The 21623-nt window shown below is 37.8% G+C and overlaps 1 protein-coding gene and 1 long non-coding RNA gene across 2 annotated transcripts in view; both read right to left on the bottom strand.

The window, feature by feature from the left end:
* The window catches only part of LOC130612112 (ankyrin repeat and SAM domain-containing protein 1A-like), a 41529-nt gene that overhangs the window by 8964 nt on the left and 10942 nt on the right, over positions 1-21623 (bottom strand). The window contains exons 3-22 of the mRNA XM_057433402.1: positions 20833-20891; positions 10477-10574; positions 10176-10250; positions 9308-9388; positions 8673-8813; positions 7814-7889; positions 6582-6683; positions 6464-6498; positions 6249-6312; positions 5334-5377; positions 5217-5265; positions 3766-5135; positions 3393-3447; positions 3195-3313; positions 2186-2247; positions 1885-2074; positions 1524-1613; positions 1132-1245; positions 750-947; positions 589-660 (exon numbers count right to left, since the gene is read on the bottom strand). Coding sequence (XP_057289385.1) covers positions 589-660; positions 750-947; positions 1132-1245; positions 1524-1613; positions 1885-2074; positions 2186-2247; positions 3195-3313; positions 3393-3447; positions 3766-5135; positions 5217-5265; positions 5334-5377; positions 6249-6312; positions 6464-6498; positions 6582-6683; positions 7814-7889; positions 8673-8813; positions 9308-9388; positions 10176-10250; positions 10477-10574; positions 20833-20891 — 3094 coding nt within the window. The remainder of the gene's footprint in view (positions 1-588; positions 661-749; positions 948-1131; positions 1246-1523; positions 1614-1884; positions 2075-2185; positions 2248-3194; positions 3314-3392; positions 3448-3765; positions 5136-5216; positions 5266-5333; positions 5378-6248; positions 6313-6463; positions 6499-6581; positions 6684-7813; positions 7890-8672; positions 8814-9307; positions 9389-10175; positions 10251-10476; positions 10575-20832; positions 20892-21623) is intronic.
* Positions 10981-20821, bottom strand: LOC130612115 (uncharacterized). The gene is made up of 2 exons (XR_008975387.1): positions 19546-20821; positions 10981-18905 (listed from the first exon to the last, which is right to left on the bottom strand). It is a non-coding gene; the product is annotated as an uncharacterized LOC130612115 (long non-coding RNA).

Here is a 21623-nt window from a genome sequence, read left to right as displayed (position 1 = left end):
ATTCCCTAGTATACCTTAAATCCGCATACTTCAATTTATTTTTCTTTTTTTATTTTTAATGGGAGCCTCACAACTATTCGGTTTGTTACAACCTTCAGGAAATACATATTTCTAGTAATCATAGCAGGCGTAGATATATTAGAAAGGTTGCAGGTAACCAATACTCGGTAGATCATTTTGGATCTTATTTTGTGGAAGGAATGCATCTCAAAACCAATTGAGGCATTCACACGAAGAAAACAGTGTCAACATGGCATAACTGTTACTAGATTACATTCTGTACAAGATATTTTGCTCCATTACGGAAAACTATTACCCAAAGGTTTCTTGACAGTTTGACTTTTTTCTAACCACATCAAATTTGGATCATTTTTTTCGGAAACATTTTTGATAATTTTGCCTAATGCCCTAGTGTTTTATGGAGTTTAGTGAGCAAGTTAAAAGCATATTAACGATCAGAGCAACTTCTACGCGTGAAGGAGGCGGAAAGTTTTTTTGCCTTACCTACTGTCAGAGTTGTTTATAGCGAAATGCCTGTTACAAAACCATCATTTATTGCCAAAAAAATCCTTGCCTAAAAAAACATACCTTCATTTTTGCACACGCATCTAAAGTTGAAGAGACACCTTTAACAATTTGGACGGGATGCGAACCAAGGTACTAAAACAGAAATGTGAAAGTATATTAAAAAATGAAAGTAAGTTACTTAAATTGCTGTATCCACGATGACAAAATAAAAAAGTTCACACCTGTGTTTTGTAGGACACCGATTCATACAATAGCAGGTCTGCATTATGCTTCCAATGATGTTCCCTGCCGACACTTTGTTGCGTCTGAGGAGAGGTAGTAATGACGTTGTGCGGAGCAGTGGAACTCTCAGTAGCGGCTTGCTCTTCTTTAAACACTGGTTCATCAACACTGTCACCCCTTGAAGCCTGGCGCTGCGCCTATATTAACAAACGTATGGAAACACACGTCATGGTAAGCCTGGCACTGCGCCTTAATTCACAAACGTATGGAAACACACGTCATGGTGAATATTAGTAATGGCAACAATGACGACAACAACAATAAAAATAACAACAATAACAACAACAATAAACACAATCCCACAAAATCTTTTGTACTAACTCGTTCCTTCTTCAAGCCTTCTGCAGTCTTCAATAGCTGTTGAGCGTATTCCATGGAGTTATCAAGGAAAGCACTCTTCCTTTTACCAGCATCAGCATCTGCAAACTTTTTAGCCTAAAAAAGAGTGGAGTTGCAACTAACAGATATTTCCCGCCGAGCAGACTCATTTATTGGAAAACTATTGCACGTTTTGCACTTAGTTCGTTTACACAACATTGGCTTGGTAAAAATGATATCCAGAAGAGTTCAGTGTCTACATCTACCCAGGTAAATACACGAGGAGACAGAAACTTTTGATCTGACTCGGTATGAATAGAAACAGACAACTGCAACTTTTCTTGTCAGGACCATAACTAACTATTTAATATTACTGATGTTAAGGAAGAACTAACCCAAGATATATCAGATTTTATAACCGCCGGTCTTCGACCGAGTGAGTTGATCATTCTTTTGCGATGGCCGAGTGTTGTTATATCAAGCACCTGAACAAAAATTTAAAGATCAGTTTTAATCCGAACCTATGCAGAATACACATTAATACATTCTTTTAAACTGATTAAAATTTCTACTTTAAAAGATCTTAAAATTTACAAATTTTTTCCGACTCAAAAAGATATATAAGAAAATCCGGGCTCTCCCTTAAAAAGGTAAATATTGTTCATCAAAATGTTGTTTCGATCAATTTTGCTACACAGGTAGGAAAAAACAGTGTGCTTTTTCAATTTGATAGTTCACAAAATTAGTAGCACATACGGTGACAAGTTCCAATTCCCAGATTACTCTGACACGGTCAATGTTTCCATAACCATTATAAATGAAACGCTCCTCATAAGCACCAAGTTTCAGTTTGGTTAGCCATTCTCCAACTGATGTTGGAATCGGAAAGTTATCATCACCAATTACTGGAGGTTTGTCAAGAAAATTGGATGCTTCAATTAGTTTTCTAAATAGTATACGTACAAAATCCTTTTAGATAAGTATATTTCATGGTAATGTCTTTCAAAGGGTACATAAGTAGACTTTGAACACAGGTATTAATAGATGCAATTCTTACTTTCGATGTTCAGAATGAAGAATGCCTAGTTCAATCAAATCTTGATCTTCCAGAGAACCACCCTAAAAAATTATGACAGAAAAAGTGTTCTTATATTCTTGTATTTTTCTCTACCCTTGCAAGGTTCGAAACAGCAATTCGCAATTTGCGATTCAAAATACATTCATTGTAATTTATTTTAGAAAAGGAATTTTAAATTTGCGAATCTTTTCCCCCCTTATTTCGTAAATTAACTACATTCAATGAACTACATGAACTACCCCCTCAGTTAAAGGGGGTGCTACAACCCGATACCTGCTCGGGTACTTGCTTTACTGCGCTACTGAGAGGACCTAAATTCAAGGTATGCAAAAATATGTAAAAAAAGAAAAAAAATTACATTTTGTACATATTTTATATGAGGCTATACCTAAAGGATTTATTCCAGCTAGGATTATGAGAAGTAATTTTAAATATCAGGCTAAGAATTAACAAAAAGTGCATCAGTATGATTAGACTCTTTTGTTTTATATCTCAAAAAATAGAAGCTTTAATAAGTACTTTGCAAATGAATCTCAATTGTTACATGTTGTTTGTTAATGTGTTTTTTTCTTGTACTAGTACTGCCCTTTGTTTTCCAAAATTGTAAGTGCACTTTTTAAGTATCCAATTCTTTGATCTGGGTCTTGATTACAACTAAAGTAAAGTCTTATTTTGAAATCAACTATATTCCAATTCTATTTTGATGGAAGCTATTGCTGTGCTATAGAGCAACAAATTTTCATTTTTTTAATTTTAAAAACACTTTTTACTACTTAACATAATCAAAAGAATTATCACTTTGTTAACTTTTTAAACATATTGAATACAACAATAGTTTTAACTGGGACCTGCCCCAGCCTTATTTGTAATTTTTAATTCCGGCTCAAAAATGAACTATGTAATGCTTAGAATTTAACAAAAACTCCAACATTTAAGATGAAAGCTAGCAAATGTTCATAAGATGATAATTTCAAATAAAAACACACACCAAAAAGTCCATATCATCAAATCCATTGGTGAGAAACATCGGTTCATACTGCACAAGATTAAGTGATGAAAGCCATGCAGCAACACTATCAGTGGACATGACACCAGGTACCTGGTTGTCTAAACATGAAAACGTTCATATTTAAATGTTTAATATCTTTCATTAAAAGCTTACTCAAACTGGTTGACATATCATTACCTTCCTCTTTTGGTGATTCAGCAAATTTTTCCAAATCAGATAGGAAACTGTCAATCTAAAAGAAGATTTTTGTTACTTATCTCAAAAAAACTAAAGCTACAAGAGATAAAGTAAGTTTTAAAATAGTCTGGGTAAAAATTTAGTCAAAAGTTTAAGTTTGGGCATCAGACTGTTTTAATAACAGAAGTCTTTATTTTTTTTCTATATTCAAATTTGCAACTCTTTCCCTAAGAATTAAAAAATAAACAAGAGAGCCTAATCATAAAAATAAAATGTCTCAATTAGCATCATTAAAAAAAAAACGTAAAACCAGAAATAGTAATATAAAAAAAGAACCACGCGAAACTAGGAAATATTCATAACTAAAAAATACCTTGTTCCACTCATAACTTTCATCCAACGGTACTTGTTGGTTTATGGAACTCATTCTATAGCCAGTACTAATACTTTTCACAGACGTCCGATTTTGCTTAACTTTTCTTGGCTTAGGAACTGGTTGGTCCACCTCACTTTTTTCTACTTCTACTGGCCCAACATCTTTGTTAACTTCCTCCTGTGCATTTGGTTTGCTTTTGACAATTTCTTTGTTTTCATCTATATCTTCAATGGAGATTTCTCGGTTGACTAGAGTGCCGGTTCGTTTTTGTTTCATGCTTTTTGTCTTCACCGATGTGTATTGCTGTGTTTGGTTTACAGGTTTCTTTTCAAACAGATCAGTAGGTTTTTCTTTCAATATGGTACATGGTGGTGCCTGGTAGTAGCTATCTTCAGTTAAAGTAAAATTTGTTGCATCAGTTTGTTCGGGTCTATTTGTAATGTTAACATTATCATAACTGAGAGACGGTGCCGGGGAATTGCTAAGGTTAACATTATCATACGTGTCTTGTTGTGCAAATGCATTATTGATGTTAACGTTGTCATACATGTCCCCTTGTTGTGAGGGAACGTTTGTTGGTAAAGTTTGACTACGCATTTTCATGGTCCTATTATGTTTTATATTGTTACTTCCAATGGAACGTTCTCTTTCACCTGTGTTTTGTGATGGCTGAAAAGCTTCACCGATAAGATTTTCTGCTGTACGAGGAGAAGGGGGTGGAAAATCTGGTATAGATGTTCGAGAAGTTCTTTGTTCAAAGAATGAAGACGGTGGTATCTGATAAATGCTTTCTGAAGATGGTGGTGTTTCATACACAGCGTCTGAGGATAGCGGTGCTTGATATACACTATTTGGGGGCAGTGAAGTGCGATACACATTATCTGACGTTCTTGTTTGCTTGGGACGTGTGAATGAATCAGTCTTAGATCTGCTTGTTAAGGGCTTAGATGAGAATTCAACATTATTTTGTACATTATCATTATTATTATTTGGAATTTGAGGTGATAATACACAATATGTTCCATCATCTATGTCTTTAGAAGAAATTCGGCTTTGTTTCAAACTTTTTTCAGTAGGTCTATCAAGAGTTAATCTACGAAACTGCTTTACTCCATCTGTTTGTTTACGATATTGGGCAATAGACTGCACATCTCCAACAAGACAATAATCTCCTTTTGGTGAATTTGAATTTCTGTCGCCATCAAAGAAGGATTCATTTTTGTCATTTTTAAGTGGAGTAATTGAAGCTAAATCAAAATTTTCATCAGCGGCATTACTTATTCCGTCCTCGGCTAACACAGGGCCATGAATTAAAGAATATGTACGTTCAGATTTATCATTATTTTCATCATCATTATCTGCATCCACTAAAAAGATATTGTACAGGTGTAAGGTAAAGTCAGGTTTCTACAACTCATTCTGGCATACATTAATAAACCTTCACTTACAATCTTTTGGTCTTGGCCGTGGTGGAGGAACAATATCATAGCCAGCAGGCTGAAAAAAAATTTTTTCTTACAAATTTGTTAATTAAAATACATGTTTTAATTTCACAAGATACTTACTCTTACTGCTTTGTTTTTTGTGATAGCGCCTACACGTTCGGAATCTAAATAAACCAATAATGACATTGTATTTTTCCATCTGTGTGCCACACAGTTTGATTTAATAAAAGCAAGTCCCATAAAGTTGGGTTTTAAATTGTTATATTGCACAGAGCTGTAGGAATCAGAACAATAGCACACAATGTAGACCTTATTCTAGGAAATTAATGAGGTACAAAATTAATGGAAATTTACACGAATGACTATAACAACTTATAAAAAAGAATTTAATTCACGTGATTTAGTTCAACTGACAACTAAAAAGCATTAAAATAACTTCTTTGAGAATGGTTCAGTGATAATCATAGAAGGCAATACTAACATTTTGGCGTCGATTAAATAAAAAGAACGAACTATGCATGTGTGTTAAGCTTTGTACTGCAATTATTGGAAAAATATATATTCGGAATTTATGTGTTTTAAATTAACTCATAACTTTTTTTAAGTCCTGGATACCCACGTTACACTTTAATAATGGTCATTTAATTAAGGTAAATTCATGCCTCATTAATGTCCTAGAATACCACACACTTGTACTTATATTTATAGATATTTTTTGGTTGTTGTTATAATAAATTTAAAAAAAGACGTTTTATTTGTCTTATTTTATAGAATATATTGCTGCATAAAGTTGCTTTCTCAGCATACTATTGAAATTTGCTTTGGTATTTGCATGATAATGACAAAAAAGATATTCGAAAAGGGACTGTTCATTAGTGTATGAAGGTGAAACAAAAGTAATAAAGATGATTCGGTCATATTAAAAGAGAAATGATGTACATGCAAAACAGAATTCACAGAGACAGTTTAAGATGTAAATATTCCTGTTCCATTTAAGCCGGGTCACAATTATATAATAAAAAGATATAGACTTACTATGCCGCTTTGCCTCCACTACTTCAAACTGAACCCCGCTATAAGAGGCAGCAGGTGATCGAGTCTAGCAAAGAAAAAATAAATATTTTTTATACTTCTATTTGAAACAAACTTCATAGTTAGATAGTTACAGTTCAATATTCATACAAACTTATACGAATAATTTTTATTAACAGCTTTAAAGTTTGAAATAAAAAAAAATACAATGTGCTTACTTTTTCTCTTTCATCTGATTCCGCAGTTGACTGAGCTAAAAAATATTTATTAAAATTAAACCATATATCTTGACTCACATGACAAGCTTGATATAATATTACCACATAAGATACATACCATATATAAGAGCTGTAATCTCCTGTGATCTTTGTGATGGATGCTTACATAATAATGCTAAAGCGTTTTGTCCATTGTCATCTTCTATGTCAATATCGATACCTAAAACATAATCAGGGTTTCAAAACTTGCAAAATTTATACAATCCGGCAAACCTGCTGTTTCCATGCGAAAGCACAACTCCTGCAAAAAACATTAATTTCATATGAAAGACCTTTAGAAAGTTGTCTAGAAATTTTTTAGAAAACCTTAAATTTTCTTGACATTTTAAAATCAAGTTTCACTAATTATGCATGAACCATAAACTAGCACTGGATAAAGTGGTGTATTAAACAGTTTTTCTAAAAAATAAGGAGTTAAAGTGTTTTTTTGGTGATTTAGTTATTTTAATCAAATTTTACAAAAAATTTTAATATTTAGTTACTATAATTATGCTCAATAACAGCAATTACAGTATAGAGGCATAGTTGATGATGTCATAATTTCACCAAATTGCAAACCTTTTAAGATCTTATTTTGAGAACTGGTAAAGATTTTTTTTAAAATATAAGAAAATTCCCAAAAAACGTTTAAAGGTCTTTTATATGAGCTCAACTTGTTTCACACGAGAAGTGAGTTTTAACCAGTCTGATCAAGAAAATAAATCTTGTTGTGATCAGGTGGCTTCATCATACAAATAAATTGAGTTAGACTTCTGATATGAAAATGCCTAGTTAACGAAAGTTTCGAGGGCTATACTTGCGAATCTAAAAGGGGAGGATCAAGCATCTAAACTAGCTACTTTATCATTCTTCCTTGTCTCTGACAGCTGAAATATATTTACTTGAAAAATTAAATTTTATGTTTCAAAAAAAAAATTATTGTCCAATCCACTGTTTTCTATTAAGAAAAATGCTAAAAAATAATTTTGAAAGAAATAATAATTGTGTACCTCCAAATTTAAAAAACGAAGTTAAAATTTTATATTAAACTAAAAGTTGCTAACGATACTTCAGATAAAATATCATTTAAAGACATTTTACAAGTCCTGCTGGACCTTAAGGAGCATATTCATAAGATCTAAAACCATTATCAAATGGTCCTGTACATCTTTGTCACAGCTAATTTTTGAACTGTGAAAAGCATAATCAGACTCTGCAATGAATAGTTAAATTTTTCATTTGTTTTCTATGTCAACAAGAAAAGACAAAAACAAGAAGATGGGCACAAAAAAAACGTTAGCATTTTCTCACCTCTTTGTAAAAGCAACTTTGCAACACTTACTTTACCAAAAAGAGCAGCACAGTGCAAAGCTGTGCCCATGTCACACTGAAATCAAAAGGTGGAAGATAAGAAAAATATACAGCAAAAAGTACATGCCTGCAAAGTATTAAATGCTAAATCTAGAAAACAGAATGATTAGGAAAACTCTAATTTATGGAACTTGTGTAAAAATGCAGCATGTTGCTGTTTGCAAAGTCAAATAACATTATCAACTAAACCCTAAGCAGATTAATTTGGACACACAATGCTAAACAAAATGATTATTAGGACAATTAAAACAGTACACTACTCAGTATCCTCCAAAAATTCTGACTACAAGTCATGTATGCAAAAGCTGACAGTACTGTTTATATTTCCGAACAAGCACACTGTCAGCTTGAACATACTTAAACTTTTAGGACTTCTTTTAAATCTTCAGGTAGCCTTGCAACAGTGCAAAAAAGCAGGCAAAATACAGATGCACAATGTCATTGCCTTAAGCATAATCATTTTTGGTTCTTGCTAAGTAGTAAGTTGATTATAAATGAGAAAAAAACACATTGTGAAAAAAAAACATATTTTGTTACAAACACTTAGTAGTAGTAGTTATATTTTATGTGGTTATCCTGACTAATTTCAAGGAATAACACTGTAAATTGTTTCCAAGGAAATTGAAAGAACACAGAGACCGTTCTAGAGAATTTAAAGCTTCTTTTGAAATTTCTGCTCCACTAGACAACGTTCATTTTGTGGGCATCGAACCCACAACCTCTAATGTGAGGCAAGTGTTCTACTGACCAAGACTTAAATCCCAAACTTTAAAAATGGTGCACATAAAAAGAAACTTACTGTGGCATTAATTGGCATTCCACCATCAAGAAGTATCTTAACTACATCTTCATGCCCATTTCGTGCAGCCAAATGTAGCGGGCTGTGTTTGTGCACAGCATTTTGCAACAAAGCAGAATCATAAAACAAAAACAGTTGAACCTAATAGATTAAAAGCAAAGGAAATGATAAACACGAGGAAGCATGGCATAACCTTCTGACATAAACAAGTTAAGCCCAATTTCTTTGGCCATTTTCAAATTATACTTTATATACTATATGTCTATTGCGTCTATTACATACTGAAAGCTACCATACCATCAGTATGACATAATAGGTGTTTTATATATATTTGAATTTTATGAAATTAAACAATATGAAATTAACCATTGGCCAAGTTTTGCACTGTAAACTTAACTTAATTTTTTATTGGTAAAAACTGTGGACTTTTTGTGGACTTTTTTGCTGTGTCAATATCATATTCTTTTACCTTTCTTGGATGTTGTAAACATAAACTTTAAAATCTTTGTGCATCGTTAGATACAGAAATAAACTTCAGAAATTCTCTATTGTTATGCATCTGTTCCTGCTTACCTAAATTAAGTTGTCAGCGAAAATAAAATCCTAGCTCCAACATACTTTTAAACTAAACATACCGTTGATAATCGTCCGTATTGAGCAGCTAAATCCAGTGCAGTTTCTTCTTTTGTGTTGCGAAGAGATGCATCTGCATGATTCTAAACAGTTTACAATATACTGACAACATTTTAAAATTTAATTTGACATTGGAGATAAAATGTGGTAATTGTTGAACACTTGGATTTGATTTAGATATGAATTAGATGTGAACATTTATTATTAAATGTAACTTTGGTGTTTAAATTTACTAAGTATGAAAATAACAAGTGTTTTAAACCACAAAAAAACTTATTAATTCTGTTATTAATAAAAAATTTAAGAGATGTTTACTTATGTTTTTTGTAAAATTTCTATATTAATTATACCAGTTGTGTCTATCTGTATCACAAAATGGTACTCAGAGCAGTGGCGGCTTCCATGATCTTGCTGCAAAGTCATTGCAAAAGTGGGGTTTAATTTAATTCATTTTATTGTTTAATTTAATTAATACTTAAAAGAGTTTTTATGGTCAAGATTAATAAAAAAATTAATATATTAAAAAAACAACCCTGAAATTCCACTACGCTATTTCAAATATGAACCTCTGTTAGCTATTCGTTTAAGGTTTTATTCAGTTTGATAAAGAGCTTTTTATTTTTATTACAATAACTCCTGCAAATTTTGTTACTTCATGTGAACAAGTGGGCAAGGGTGCACGAAACAGCAATGCAAGATATATGCACGACAGACAATCTACCACAGAATTTTGCTCGGGTAACGACTAGTACTATTTATAAGAGATCACAATCATGAACACCACTTTATTTTATATCTTGTTTAAGATGGCCTTTATTTCAATTAACAAGTTAATAGGGAATAATGTATAAACATTCATGAATCAGATACCTCAAGAAGCACTTGGACAACATATCTATGTCCATATTGTGAGGCAACATGTAAAGCTGTATCGCCAGCCATATTCTACAAGAGAAATTACAAGATTAAAATTTTACATTTCAATATAAAAACTCTAGACCAAATTTTTAAATTATGGCAGATTTTTGGCCCTGTATTATTATATTGTTTGATTGTTAAACAATAAGCATTACCAGTTTTTATGTCAAAATTTACATTGTGTATACAATTTAGCAAGAGAAAAACTTCTAAACATTTTATTACAAGTGTGTGGTATAAAATATTAACAAACCGGTTCATTGACTACTGCATGTGATGGTCCTCTTGTTATAAGAATTTTTGCAACTTCGTGATGACCATTAAATGCAGCAAGATGCAATGGAAAACTCCCTAGTAAAAAAAAATATTAAACTGATTGACACCTAACTTTGTTCATAGTAACCTTTGTTCATAGGACCAAGTAATGAGTAGTAATGTCCAAGTAATAAGAAGTAATAACCAAGTAATGGGAAGGAATGATCAAGTAATAAACAAGTAATGACCAAGTAATGGGAAGTAATGATCAAGTAATAACCAAGTAATAACCAAGTAATGGGAAGTAATGATCAAGTAATAACCAAGTAATGACCAACTAATGGGAAGTAATGTCCAAGTAATGACACATTAAGTAGTGGTTAAATTAAACATTTCTTCTTTTTTATTTATTTTAAAAGAAATGTTTTTTTATAAAGTAACATTACGTTTATTTAATACAAATCTGTAATAAAAATTAATACTATGAAACAAACTTCGAAAAAAACAACTCACTTTCCTGATTTTGTTTAAAAAAGAGGGGGTAGCAAAAGCATCAATCTCACAATGAAAATTAAAAGATAAAATATAGTAGTATAGTAAGATAAGAGCATTATAAGCGTTTTTTTTTCTCCTTTCACACCTTTACCCCGCCAAAACCCCGCTTCCACCACCTCTACCCCCACCCGAGCCCCTACCCTCCCAAAACCGGTAAATCCGATGGCATCCAAAAATAAATCTGAAAACAAATCCGAAACCGACATCCCCGATGCATGAGCACACGCCGATAGTAATATTGCTGACATCAACAAAAAGAGATTGCACAATTGAGTAGGGGAAAGTCCTGATATCAAAACTATAATCGCACCAGGACGCCGATTGAGCTTCCCAATATATAATAAATGGATGTTACAGAAACTTTCACGACCCAGAAATGTGTAATAGAGTGTTTCAAGAAAATCCTTTGTTATTCAACCACATTCCAGACCATTTCAAAACGCAAGATATGTGTACTCAGGCGGTTCAACAATATCCCAGAGCCAGGGGCAGCTTGTTCCAGGCCATTTCAAGACGTAAGAAATGTGTGTCATGCCAGTTCAAATAGATCCCAGGGCGCTCGAATATGTTCCGTATCGGTTCATGAGCCAAGAAGTGTGTGACAGAGTGGTTGAATGGGATCCCTGGCTGCTCTGGTATGTTGCGGACTATTTCAAGACCTAGGAAATGTGTACCGGGGCAGTTGAAAAGAGGCCTAGGGTACTCGATGGTATTCCAAACCATTTCAAGACCCGGGAAATGTATACCATGGCTGTTCAAGAGGATCCCTTGGCTCTACAATGCGTTCCGGACCATTTCAAGACACAAGAAATGTGTACCCGGGCAATTCGGGAGAAACCATGGCTGATCGAGTTTCTTCCGTAGCATTTAAGATCCTAGAAAATGGTCCACCTGGGAGCCGACCCGGGGATTTAGTATGGAGATCACGGACTATCTTACAACCACGGGTTGTAAGATAAATGGAGCAATGCGACGACTGCGAGATTGTCCTTGATGAGTACGACCGGTGCTGTTGCTGTCAACAGAGGCTCCTTATACACGGCAAAATGCTGTGCTGGTCCTGCTATTACTTATACATTACGTATAATGGCGGCTACTGTCTATGTACCAGACTCTAGTTGAACTCCCTTTTTACCAAAATAAAAGGATGTTTAAATTTGGTACAGAGAATGTTAATACAAGAGAGTTTTATGCCCAAGCGGCTCCATTAAATATCAAAGATATCAACATTGAGAATATTGTGCTAAGTGATCCCGTTCTGGCCAACAGAGGCAAAGATGAGCGCACCGTAATTGGCTATAAAAATTGTGACAAGATCCGGCATTTAACAATCAAAACACCCAAGAAGCTATATTCAAACGGTGCTTCGCGCTATACCGAGGGATCGGCACTGACCATGTCATTCGACATCTATGATCACCACGAATGGTTGGAGAAATTTAATAGCATCATGACCAGGGTACAAGCTTTGAAATTACAAACCTTTGCTGCCCAACCTGTGAAAAGAGGCAAGTACATTACGGCTAAGGTGAAGGAATGTGAAGGCAAGGTCAAAACAGACTTTCATTACCAAAAAGTTCCGCTAAAACAAAGCTGCGAGTGCGAAGTCATTCTCAAACTATCAGGCATCTACAAACAAGGCTCAAACCATCATCTACAATTCAATCTGGATGAGTGCACGTACCTGCCTGTAGAATTCCATACTACTCCCTACCTTAGCGAGCTGGAGGACGAAAATGACGACGACAAGGAATCATATTTGAAATAGGTCTGAAAATGTGTTATATGGTTGGCCTATGCCCATATAACTAAATATGAACGTACATGAACTGAAAAAAGAGGCCAAAGCGTTTAAGATCCGCAACTATTCAACCATGAACAGGACCCCCCTTCTCGAAGCGATCCGAAAGGCCAAGTACAAGGATGCTTCGACACAAACGGACGGTCCTTATTGCAAACCTTGCGTCACGATCGCTTGGGAGAAAAATCTCGAAGAATACTCGAGACAGCTCGTTGAAAAACAGCTACATGTCTCTCATGATGGTGATCACGCCTTCGATTTAGTTAGGGGGAAGTACTCTAGTATATTGTTCAACATACTAGACATAAGCTGGCGGTTCATCTAGATACCACTTACATGTTGCACAGATTGAAGTTTTTTCATAAGCTCCTGCTTGCCCTCCTCACGCCCCTTCTCGACCAGCTGCTGTCTCTCCCGTTCATTAAGGGACTCTACAATCTTTCTGGTTCTTTGGCGTATTTGCTCCTTGAGCAACATATACCGTTGCTTTTCCTGCATAATCAAGCTGAATTCACAATTGCTAATCACGCCATTCTCCACAGCTCTGCTAATGAGATCGACAACAGAGTTCAGTTTGGTCTCCGCCAGCAACCATATACCCTTGTGCTTCTTGCTCTTGACATCTAGCCTCTTGCCCGTGTTCTTTAGGCCTGCTTGACCCAATCCTACGGCTATGGTGATGCCCCCCATAGCCACTGCCAGTAGTGACACTTACGGCCAGCAGACCATGATCGGTGTATCAAACCCACGTGCCATGCATCTTAAACTTTTTAGCGAGCTTGTCCCACTCTTTGGTCTCGTTATGTAGGTACTGTTTAACCTCTTCTATTTTTCCGAGTCTGTACACTTGGCTTTTATCATCCTCCGTACCATTAGGAGGTGCACTAGGTAAGCTCCAATAAATCTTTGTAATTTCTCACAGATTTATTCTATCTGTAGGTGCATAGTAATTCCCACGAAAGAAACGTTCTTATCGTGGTGATGCTCATCCGTGAGCATAAACTCCAGCCTGTCTGTCGAGCCGTTCAAGGGGAGGTATACAGGGTTATCGAAACTCCACGTAAGCATGTCTGCCCATGCGTTTAGCTCTTTGGTGGGGAGCATAGCTAGAATCTTGGATTTTTTACCATCCAGCAGGCAATCATCTTCGTCCAGCTGAGGACAAACCAGTCTCATCCGCTGGTAGACGTCGGTCTTGTAGAAGCCGTCATAATTGCCTTTGGTATAGTATTTTTTACTGGGATCGTAGGGTAAGTCCAAGAGTTCATGCAAATGTCGACCAAATACCACCGTGTACCTGTCGCTGACACGGAGCCTGCAGAGTCCGTTCCTCAGCACGAAGATCTCGATCTTGCCCTCCGCTTGCTTGTTGATGATGATTGCCAAATCCTCTATCTTGTACAACCCATTCATTATTTCAATTTAAGTAACCCTTTGATCAGGCCCTGCCTTACGGATTGTAAACTCGCTATTACTGAAGAGGTTTAGCCACATGGGTCGAATGGTGATGGATTTCAATGCGATCCTCGTGTCCTGCCCTAGGTAGTCTTCAAATATCGTAGGCTTTTCGATATCAGTGATATACAGTTGCTTCATGTTTCTTTAATAAAAGATGAGCACTTACTCGTATAACCCCAGAGCATGGGCGCTATCTCGAGAGACTCAAGGGTGATGACCTTTCAATACAAGACATCGTTATTGACGCGAAGGGGTCCTCATTCAAGGTGAAATTCTCCAACATTTTCGTCGACTACATGTGAATTTGATATAAGTGCCAGCGAATGGGAATGGCGGAATGAGGCCCTATTCTCCAATTGGCAAGCTATTCGCAAAGATTATCCCGGATCGGGTCCTTCCTATTTCAATAAAGACTCGTGGAGCTGGTGGATTCTGGAGAAATCCCAAGGCTTAAAGCATATAGGTGTAGGGAAGCTCTCCCAAAGCGTGCGACTATATGCCTATCTAATATTGCAGAGCCAAGCCAATGTGAGATTGGGCATTATAGGCAACCAGGGAAGTGCTATCGATGCGCAGCGCCTCTATTTGACGGAGATTAAAGGCTTGATATTGAGATCGAGTAACACCAGTAGGGAAATTGACGAGTTTCAAAACGTGCTGAAGTATGCCCGTTCGAAGGTAGATTACAGCGTAGCTCACGGTGTCCATATGATACCCAACAACATGAGCCTTCATATCAGGAGTGTCATGAATTTTACGAACAAGATACTCATCAGTAAGGAGTATTTCTCCATTGGTACTAACCCCATGATTAATGTCCAAGATGTTGCCAAGCACGATATCCAGCATGCCATGCCGCCCCCTTGGAAATAAATATCCAAGACCACCTTGATCATTGCTGGAACAGGCCTCATTCTAATCTATCTCTGGATGAGATAAGGTTCCAATATATTGTACAAACATATTGGACTCATCGATTCTTGCCACCCGTCCCAGCCCTCCCAACATAGGTCACAACGAATGCCGCCACAGCAGCTAAAACCATGTACAGATGTTTGGCTGCAAATTCCACAATCTTAGCCGCAGCTCTGAAAAAAATGATACCACACTGCCAATGATCCCTGGTAATGCCACACCTGCTTTGCCTACTAGGTACCTCTAGAATTTCCCTAGTCTTTCAAGCTGTTTCCGTACAAAACCTTCCCCACCCCAAGCGGCAGCACCTCTAGCAGCACCTCCATCACCTCCAGTAACAGTGAGCATGATTATGCTTATCAGTAGACCAACAGCAGAAACGATGCTCGCAATGGTGATCCCCTGCTCCTTGAAGAGAATCTCAAGCTTTTCTAGCAAAGATGTATCATCCCTAGCGATCTTCATCAGAGTGTCTTTAATGTGCTTCAGTTGGCTTTGGGTGTCTGAGGAAAGTAAACCGTGCGTTTTTCGTGCTTCTTCCTTCTGATCATGGAGTCCCTCTATCTCTTCCCTGGCCTTCGCGATGTCTTCATTCCAGATAGCTATCTGCTCCTCAGATAAGGTGTAGCTTTCCTGCTCTTGAGATGTTTCACCTTGGCCTCTGCTTTGTCTATCTCGCTATCGTAAAATATCATCTTGCTTTTCAGATTCCTCAGATTGCCTCTTAGCGTTTGAAGCTCGAAGTTGAGCCCTCTTCTTTCGCGTTCCGTAAAGCTTCCATCCCCGCCAAAGGAAGTATCTTCGATAAGACTCTCCGTCTAAAACATTTTCGAGCAGTGGCAGCATCTCGATGTCATCAGCCCTTTCCTCCATATGGTTCAATTCGTTCATAAGTTTGTTAGCTGCTGCCTTACTGCCCCTGTTTGGTGTAGTATAGTCGGTAAACCCCATGGCTCGCATGCGATTCGTCCCCAACCTCCGTTGTATCTTGGCAATGCTCCTCAGTTCACCATTCCTTTTCATGAGCTCTACACCATCGTAAAGAAGCTGGTTCCCTTTGACCTCAAACTCGTTGTAGTATCTAGTGCTAGGCTGCCCCAGCTCATCACCAAGAGCTTTGTAAAGATCGTCAACCTTCGACCTCAGTAGCTCCCCCCTTGCTGTGAGAGTCGCGGTCTCAGTGAGGCCGCCTCGTGAAGGTGTTGCGGGCGTGATGGTGGTGGACCCAAGGAATATCCTCAGGTCTACCGAAAGATTCCCCCTCTTCACCACGGTCAAGGTCCTCCTCCGCCGTGAAATCGTCATCGAATCCAGGATTATCTTTCATTTATTCCACTCTTTGATGATGTAGATGTACTGAATTGAACTTGATCCATACACAGAAACGAGAACTTTGCTCTCCATAAAGGGGAAGAGACAGCGTGTGAAAATATCGCATACACCCAGCACGATTAACCAGAACAAGAACTTGTACATGGAAATTCCCAATATGGGCATGAATAATGTCATTTGCCCCGGCTCTATTACGCTCCTCTTTGACCTTGTAATCACGGGAACCAACACGAATCGCACAATCGTAAACAACATTGGTAAGGCCCTGGTGCAGGACCTTTGCATCACTCTAAATAGCAGAGAAGTGCAGAACATTAGCGACTACAGTACCTTTGCAGTGTACAGGGACCTTTGGCTGCCCAAATTAGAGCGCAAAAACGAATTGACACTCAAAGGTAATGACGTGCCGGATGGTGCCACGAGACAGCTCCAAGTGAAATCTACATTCAAAGCCGGAAATGTTGAAACACTTTTTGCATCCCGCTTGGCAAAATGTTCAAGTTGACGAGGAATCTGCCCTTTTATCAAGCAGGACTGCACGACAGACAACAGTTTGTGCTGCACTTCGCACAGCACAGCAATGTAATTAAAGATGAAGGCACACCTCAGTCGGGGTCTGGATCTAGTGTGGTAGAAGCTAAACCTGCTGATGCAACCTACAAAATTACCAATATTGTGCTCGAGTTTGACAAGGTATACCACGAAAGCCTGGCTAGTGCTATGGTGTCAAGGTATTTGAGGCTAGCGCTGCCATATGAGAGGGTGCTCCGCAGCAAATTGTGAAAATGCAAAAGGCAGATACCAGCTACAACCTTCAAATCGATACACCAGCAAAGTCTTTAAAGGGCGTGCTATTACTGTTTCAAGACCCTGTTATAGTGAAACCATACTCTGGCGTAAACGAGACATTCTACAACCCCAATATTGAAAGAATCGTGATCACCGTGGAAGGTGAACCGAACGAACTATACAGTCACACCATGCTACCCAAGGACCATTTCAAGCAAGTTGCGGGGCTGTTTGGAAGTGCGCACTCCACAGTAACAATAGGCCAGTTCTTCAACGAAAGGTACGCGCTTTTCATAGACTTTAGGGTATCCATCGATAACAAGCTGCATGGTTCGGGTAGACCCTTGCAAAGGCTTAGTGATGGGATCACTTTGCACATGACCAAGGAGGCCGACGGAGCCGGTGATATTACATGTTATGTATATTTGCTCAAAGACGCGCAGTTAAACATTTTGGATGGTAGGCTGGAAGATGTGATGTATTAGAAGACCACAATTTTTGTATTTACCATGTTGGTGAGTAAGAACATTGCAATAGGCAATCGTTTCATCTCAGAATATATGGCAGCTATCAACGCGCTCGTGTTTAGCGGATCTAATTTCCTTTTCAGCAAACTTTCAGGACATGGTGAGGAAGAGAGGAAAAGGCATGATAAGGCCGTGGAACAATTGCAAGCAGCCCAGGCCCAAAGGCGTGCGGGACAGGCAGGCCAAGATCGACTGGTATAACCATCATCGTGAATTGAAGCGCCAGGCTGGTGAGTCTTTGAAAGAATTTGATGAGGGTATGAAAGACTATTACATCGCGACTATCGAAAAAGAGCCCAAACTATCAGACTTTTATGAGCCTTCCCAGAAACAGAAGGACGGTGAACCCACGTTCATCGTGGGCCCTCTGGCTCTCCTGGGTTTTGCGGTGTACAAGTATGCTTAAGCATTTTGAGATATAATAAATATGTCAAAAGCACATATCGTTACCGAGGAAGAAGCGGGGAAATTGAGCCAAATCTATTATACCCCGGAACATCTCTGGACTGGTCGAAAGGCTATCAAACTGCTCCCTGAGGAGAGTGGTCTCTCCAAGAAGCGTGTTACCCTTTGGCTGACTCGTCAAATCCGTTGGCTCAGACATATTTGAGGCCCTAAACGTATCGACTACCCTCATTTCACCATTACAAAACCAATGAGATGCATCAGTTTGATTTGCTGTATATGCCCATGGCAAGTTATATAGAAGGGTATCAGGTCCGCCAGGTTGTACTCGGTCAACCAGTCCATCATAGTAACACACCCCCTCTTGTAGAACTCATCCCGGAACCCCTGGTAATCTTCAGGGGTCCTCGTAGTACTCGCGGGCCAATTTGAGGGCTGGTCTTGTTACAAACTTTCATGCTGCGTTAGCTCTTCCCGGTAGTGAACGGCTAGGCATCTCCAAAAGCACAGGCTATCCGTTCTTTCGTCTGTCTTGTCAAAGCTGTATATGCACCTTTTGCCACGCAACCAGTCTAAAAGAGGTCCACATCCAAGTAGGGGCTCTCTCATGGAGATGAGCTTGACCCACATATGCTTGAATACAATCTTGCCTTTGTATACTCCGGGGGTCTCGATTGTTCTGTCGAGTGGTAGATACGCCTTGGTCCAAAACTCCACATTTTCCAGATCCAAACGCTTCATCTCGCATTGTTCTATGAAGGTTTTGATTTCCGCCATACTTGAGAGTGATCCGGATTTCTTGGTCTTGTGGTAGGCCGACACGTCACCACCGCCTCGGTATATGTCACAGCTGAAACTGTAGACCACCTTGACGCGCATGTCTACGTGAGGGGTGATTTTTTGCATGATCGTATCTGTCAGCAGATGGCTGAGGTTCCTGTTGAACTGCCAGGTCTTGATACGGTTTCCATCTTCCAAAATTGCGCGTTATTCTCGTCAAATATGTTCTGGATGTCCTCGATCCCCTCCAGATTCGTGGCTTGCTTTGATTCCTTTGCAAACATGTGTTTAAGGTCTGCAATTCCCTGGTATTCATCTTTGATGGTAACCCGTTGGACCTCATCGTAAAGCGTTGTCGCTCATGAGATTTGTTCCTTCGCCTTGTTATAGTAGTAATTAACAGTATCCCTTACGCTCTGCAGTCAATCAGCGAGAGCGTCCCGTGTTGCTGCTACTGGTGCCGACACGGTTTCATATAGTTTGCCTATGGCTTTCTTGAACCAACTCATCTTTAATATAGGTAGATTTCGATTTCAATTAGCACGGTCGGGCTTTGAGTATGGGGCTCACCCCTACTCAACTGCGCATGCTTAGGATTTTGTTGATGTCAGCAATATTGCTAACGTTGTGTTCCAGGGTTTATCGGTTTTCAGGGATGCATCGGGGTAATTTGGGGGGGTCCCCAGCTGAAATACATTTGTCGACTTAGCTCTGGCTTGGCCGCGTTCTTGATCAGGCACTCAATGCAATTTGTGCTAAATCTGGGTCTTTTTTTGTCTATGATCCTATACTCACAGTCAAATTTAAGTTTTTTACAATAGGGGCACACTATGCCATTACCATATTTTGCTAGGGCAGCAACCCGTTGCCTATTTTGTCAGCTATCCGTCAACCTTGAACCTGAATTTATCCATGGGTAAAAATTGTCTACATTGTGGGCATTTTGAGACTTCCATTCTTCTTTTTACACCTCTGGGGTAGTTTTCAACTTTGAATAGCACGGTCTATTTTTGAGTATTGACACTCGCCCCTACTCAACTGCGCATGCTCTGGATTTTGTTGATGTCAGCATTATTACTATCAGCGTGTGCGCATGCGCAAGAATTTTCCGGGATCGGAATTTATCGGATTTGTTTTCGGATGCCGTCGGATTTTTTTGATTTGGGGAGGGTAGCGCTGGGGTGGGGGTGGAGGTGGTGGAAGCGGGGGTTTGACGGGGTAAAGGTGTGAAAGGAGAAAAAAAAACGCTTATAATGCTCTTACTATACTACTAATATTTATTTTAAGCTATGTGGTTATATTGATCGTCTGTATTAATATTATTAAAGTTATTTACCTAGGATAGCCTCTTCAGTTACTACTGGCACATTTGTGCATTTAAAGCTCCCATTTGAGTCCAAAGCCTACAAACCAGCAATTGCTCAACTAGATAAATGCCTGGGATAAAAATTCTATTCTCATTCTGAATGCTAAGCAGAAAGGAAAGACTTAGCCAGGGTTTGAAACCACAACCTTTTGCAGCAGAAAGGAACTATCTACCACAATGCTCTACCACAAGTCTACTTTCACTTGTTGAGAAGAAAACTAAATTAACTTTAGTTATAAGAATGCAGTTTAAAATATTCTTACACATAGCTTAAAAGTATGAACTGTTATTTTACAAGGAATTGCCAGAAGTGCCTTCCTCTTTTCATAATCAGTAAGAATTTTTTTAATCATTGATTATTTTCTTTAAAAATAATAAAAAAAGTAAGCAAATTAAACAATAGAAACAAAACGAGACACTCTATACCTGCATTATCAGGGGTGTTTGCTGATGCATCATTGTGAAGAAGAAATATTACTGCCTCCCTAAAAAACACAAAATGGTTATCTGTAATCAAAATGGGAATTAAATCTTCACAAGTATTAATTTTACAGAGTTAGAAATCCCTGGAGGATGCCCCATTGTGGCGTTTAGAGGGAAATTAGAAATATTCTATGCTCTTCTTGTCCAATCCATGGAAATCACTTTACATGATAGAACTCAAGAAACACAACATCTCATAAAAGACTTTATTAATGACACACCCAGCAATTGTTTAATGATAATAGAGCATGTGACCAATTTTGTAGAGAATATCCTAAGGTGGTTGGGCAACTATCGATAGTCGTCCACATAACAAAACTTTTAAAATAAGATAGCCCCTAAAATTAGTGTCGCAATTAGCAATTGCTGTTGCTATTTTATTTCGTGGTAGGGTTATCAATACATTCCGGTTATAAGCTTCAAAAAAACATCTGGGTGTTAAAGTTCATTAAATTGTCTATAATGTTAATATATATTATATGTAATATATTATTCAATTTGTTCTGTTGCATAAAAATATTTCCAAAATTTGCTGGTGGTCAAGACAAAACTTGTTAATGACTAAATTTGGCCTTCATACTGCAAAAGGGAGATTTTTTAAAAACAGAGGATTTTTTTAAGCAAAACACACCAATATTGCAAAAAACAGCAAAAATACAGCTCTTGACTATAAAGTTGACTAAACTTGACTTTTAGAGTACAGTTTTAAATACTATATTTTATTAAGTTGTATC

Source organism: Hydractinia symbiolongicarpus, chromosome 10, assembly GCF_029227915.1.
Source record: "Hydractinia symbiolongicarpus strain clone_291-10 chromosome 10, HSymV2.1, whole genome shotgun sequence".
In the NCBI taxonomy this organism is placed as follows: Eukaryota; Metazoa; Cnidaria; class Hydrozoa; order Anthoathecata; family Hydractiniidae; genus Hydractinia; species Hydractinia symbiolongicarpus.
This window is presented reverse-complemented; position numbering and strand designations above follow the sequence as displayed.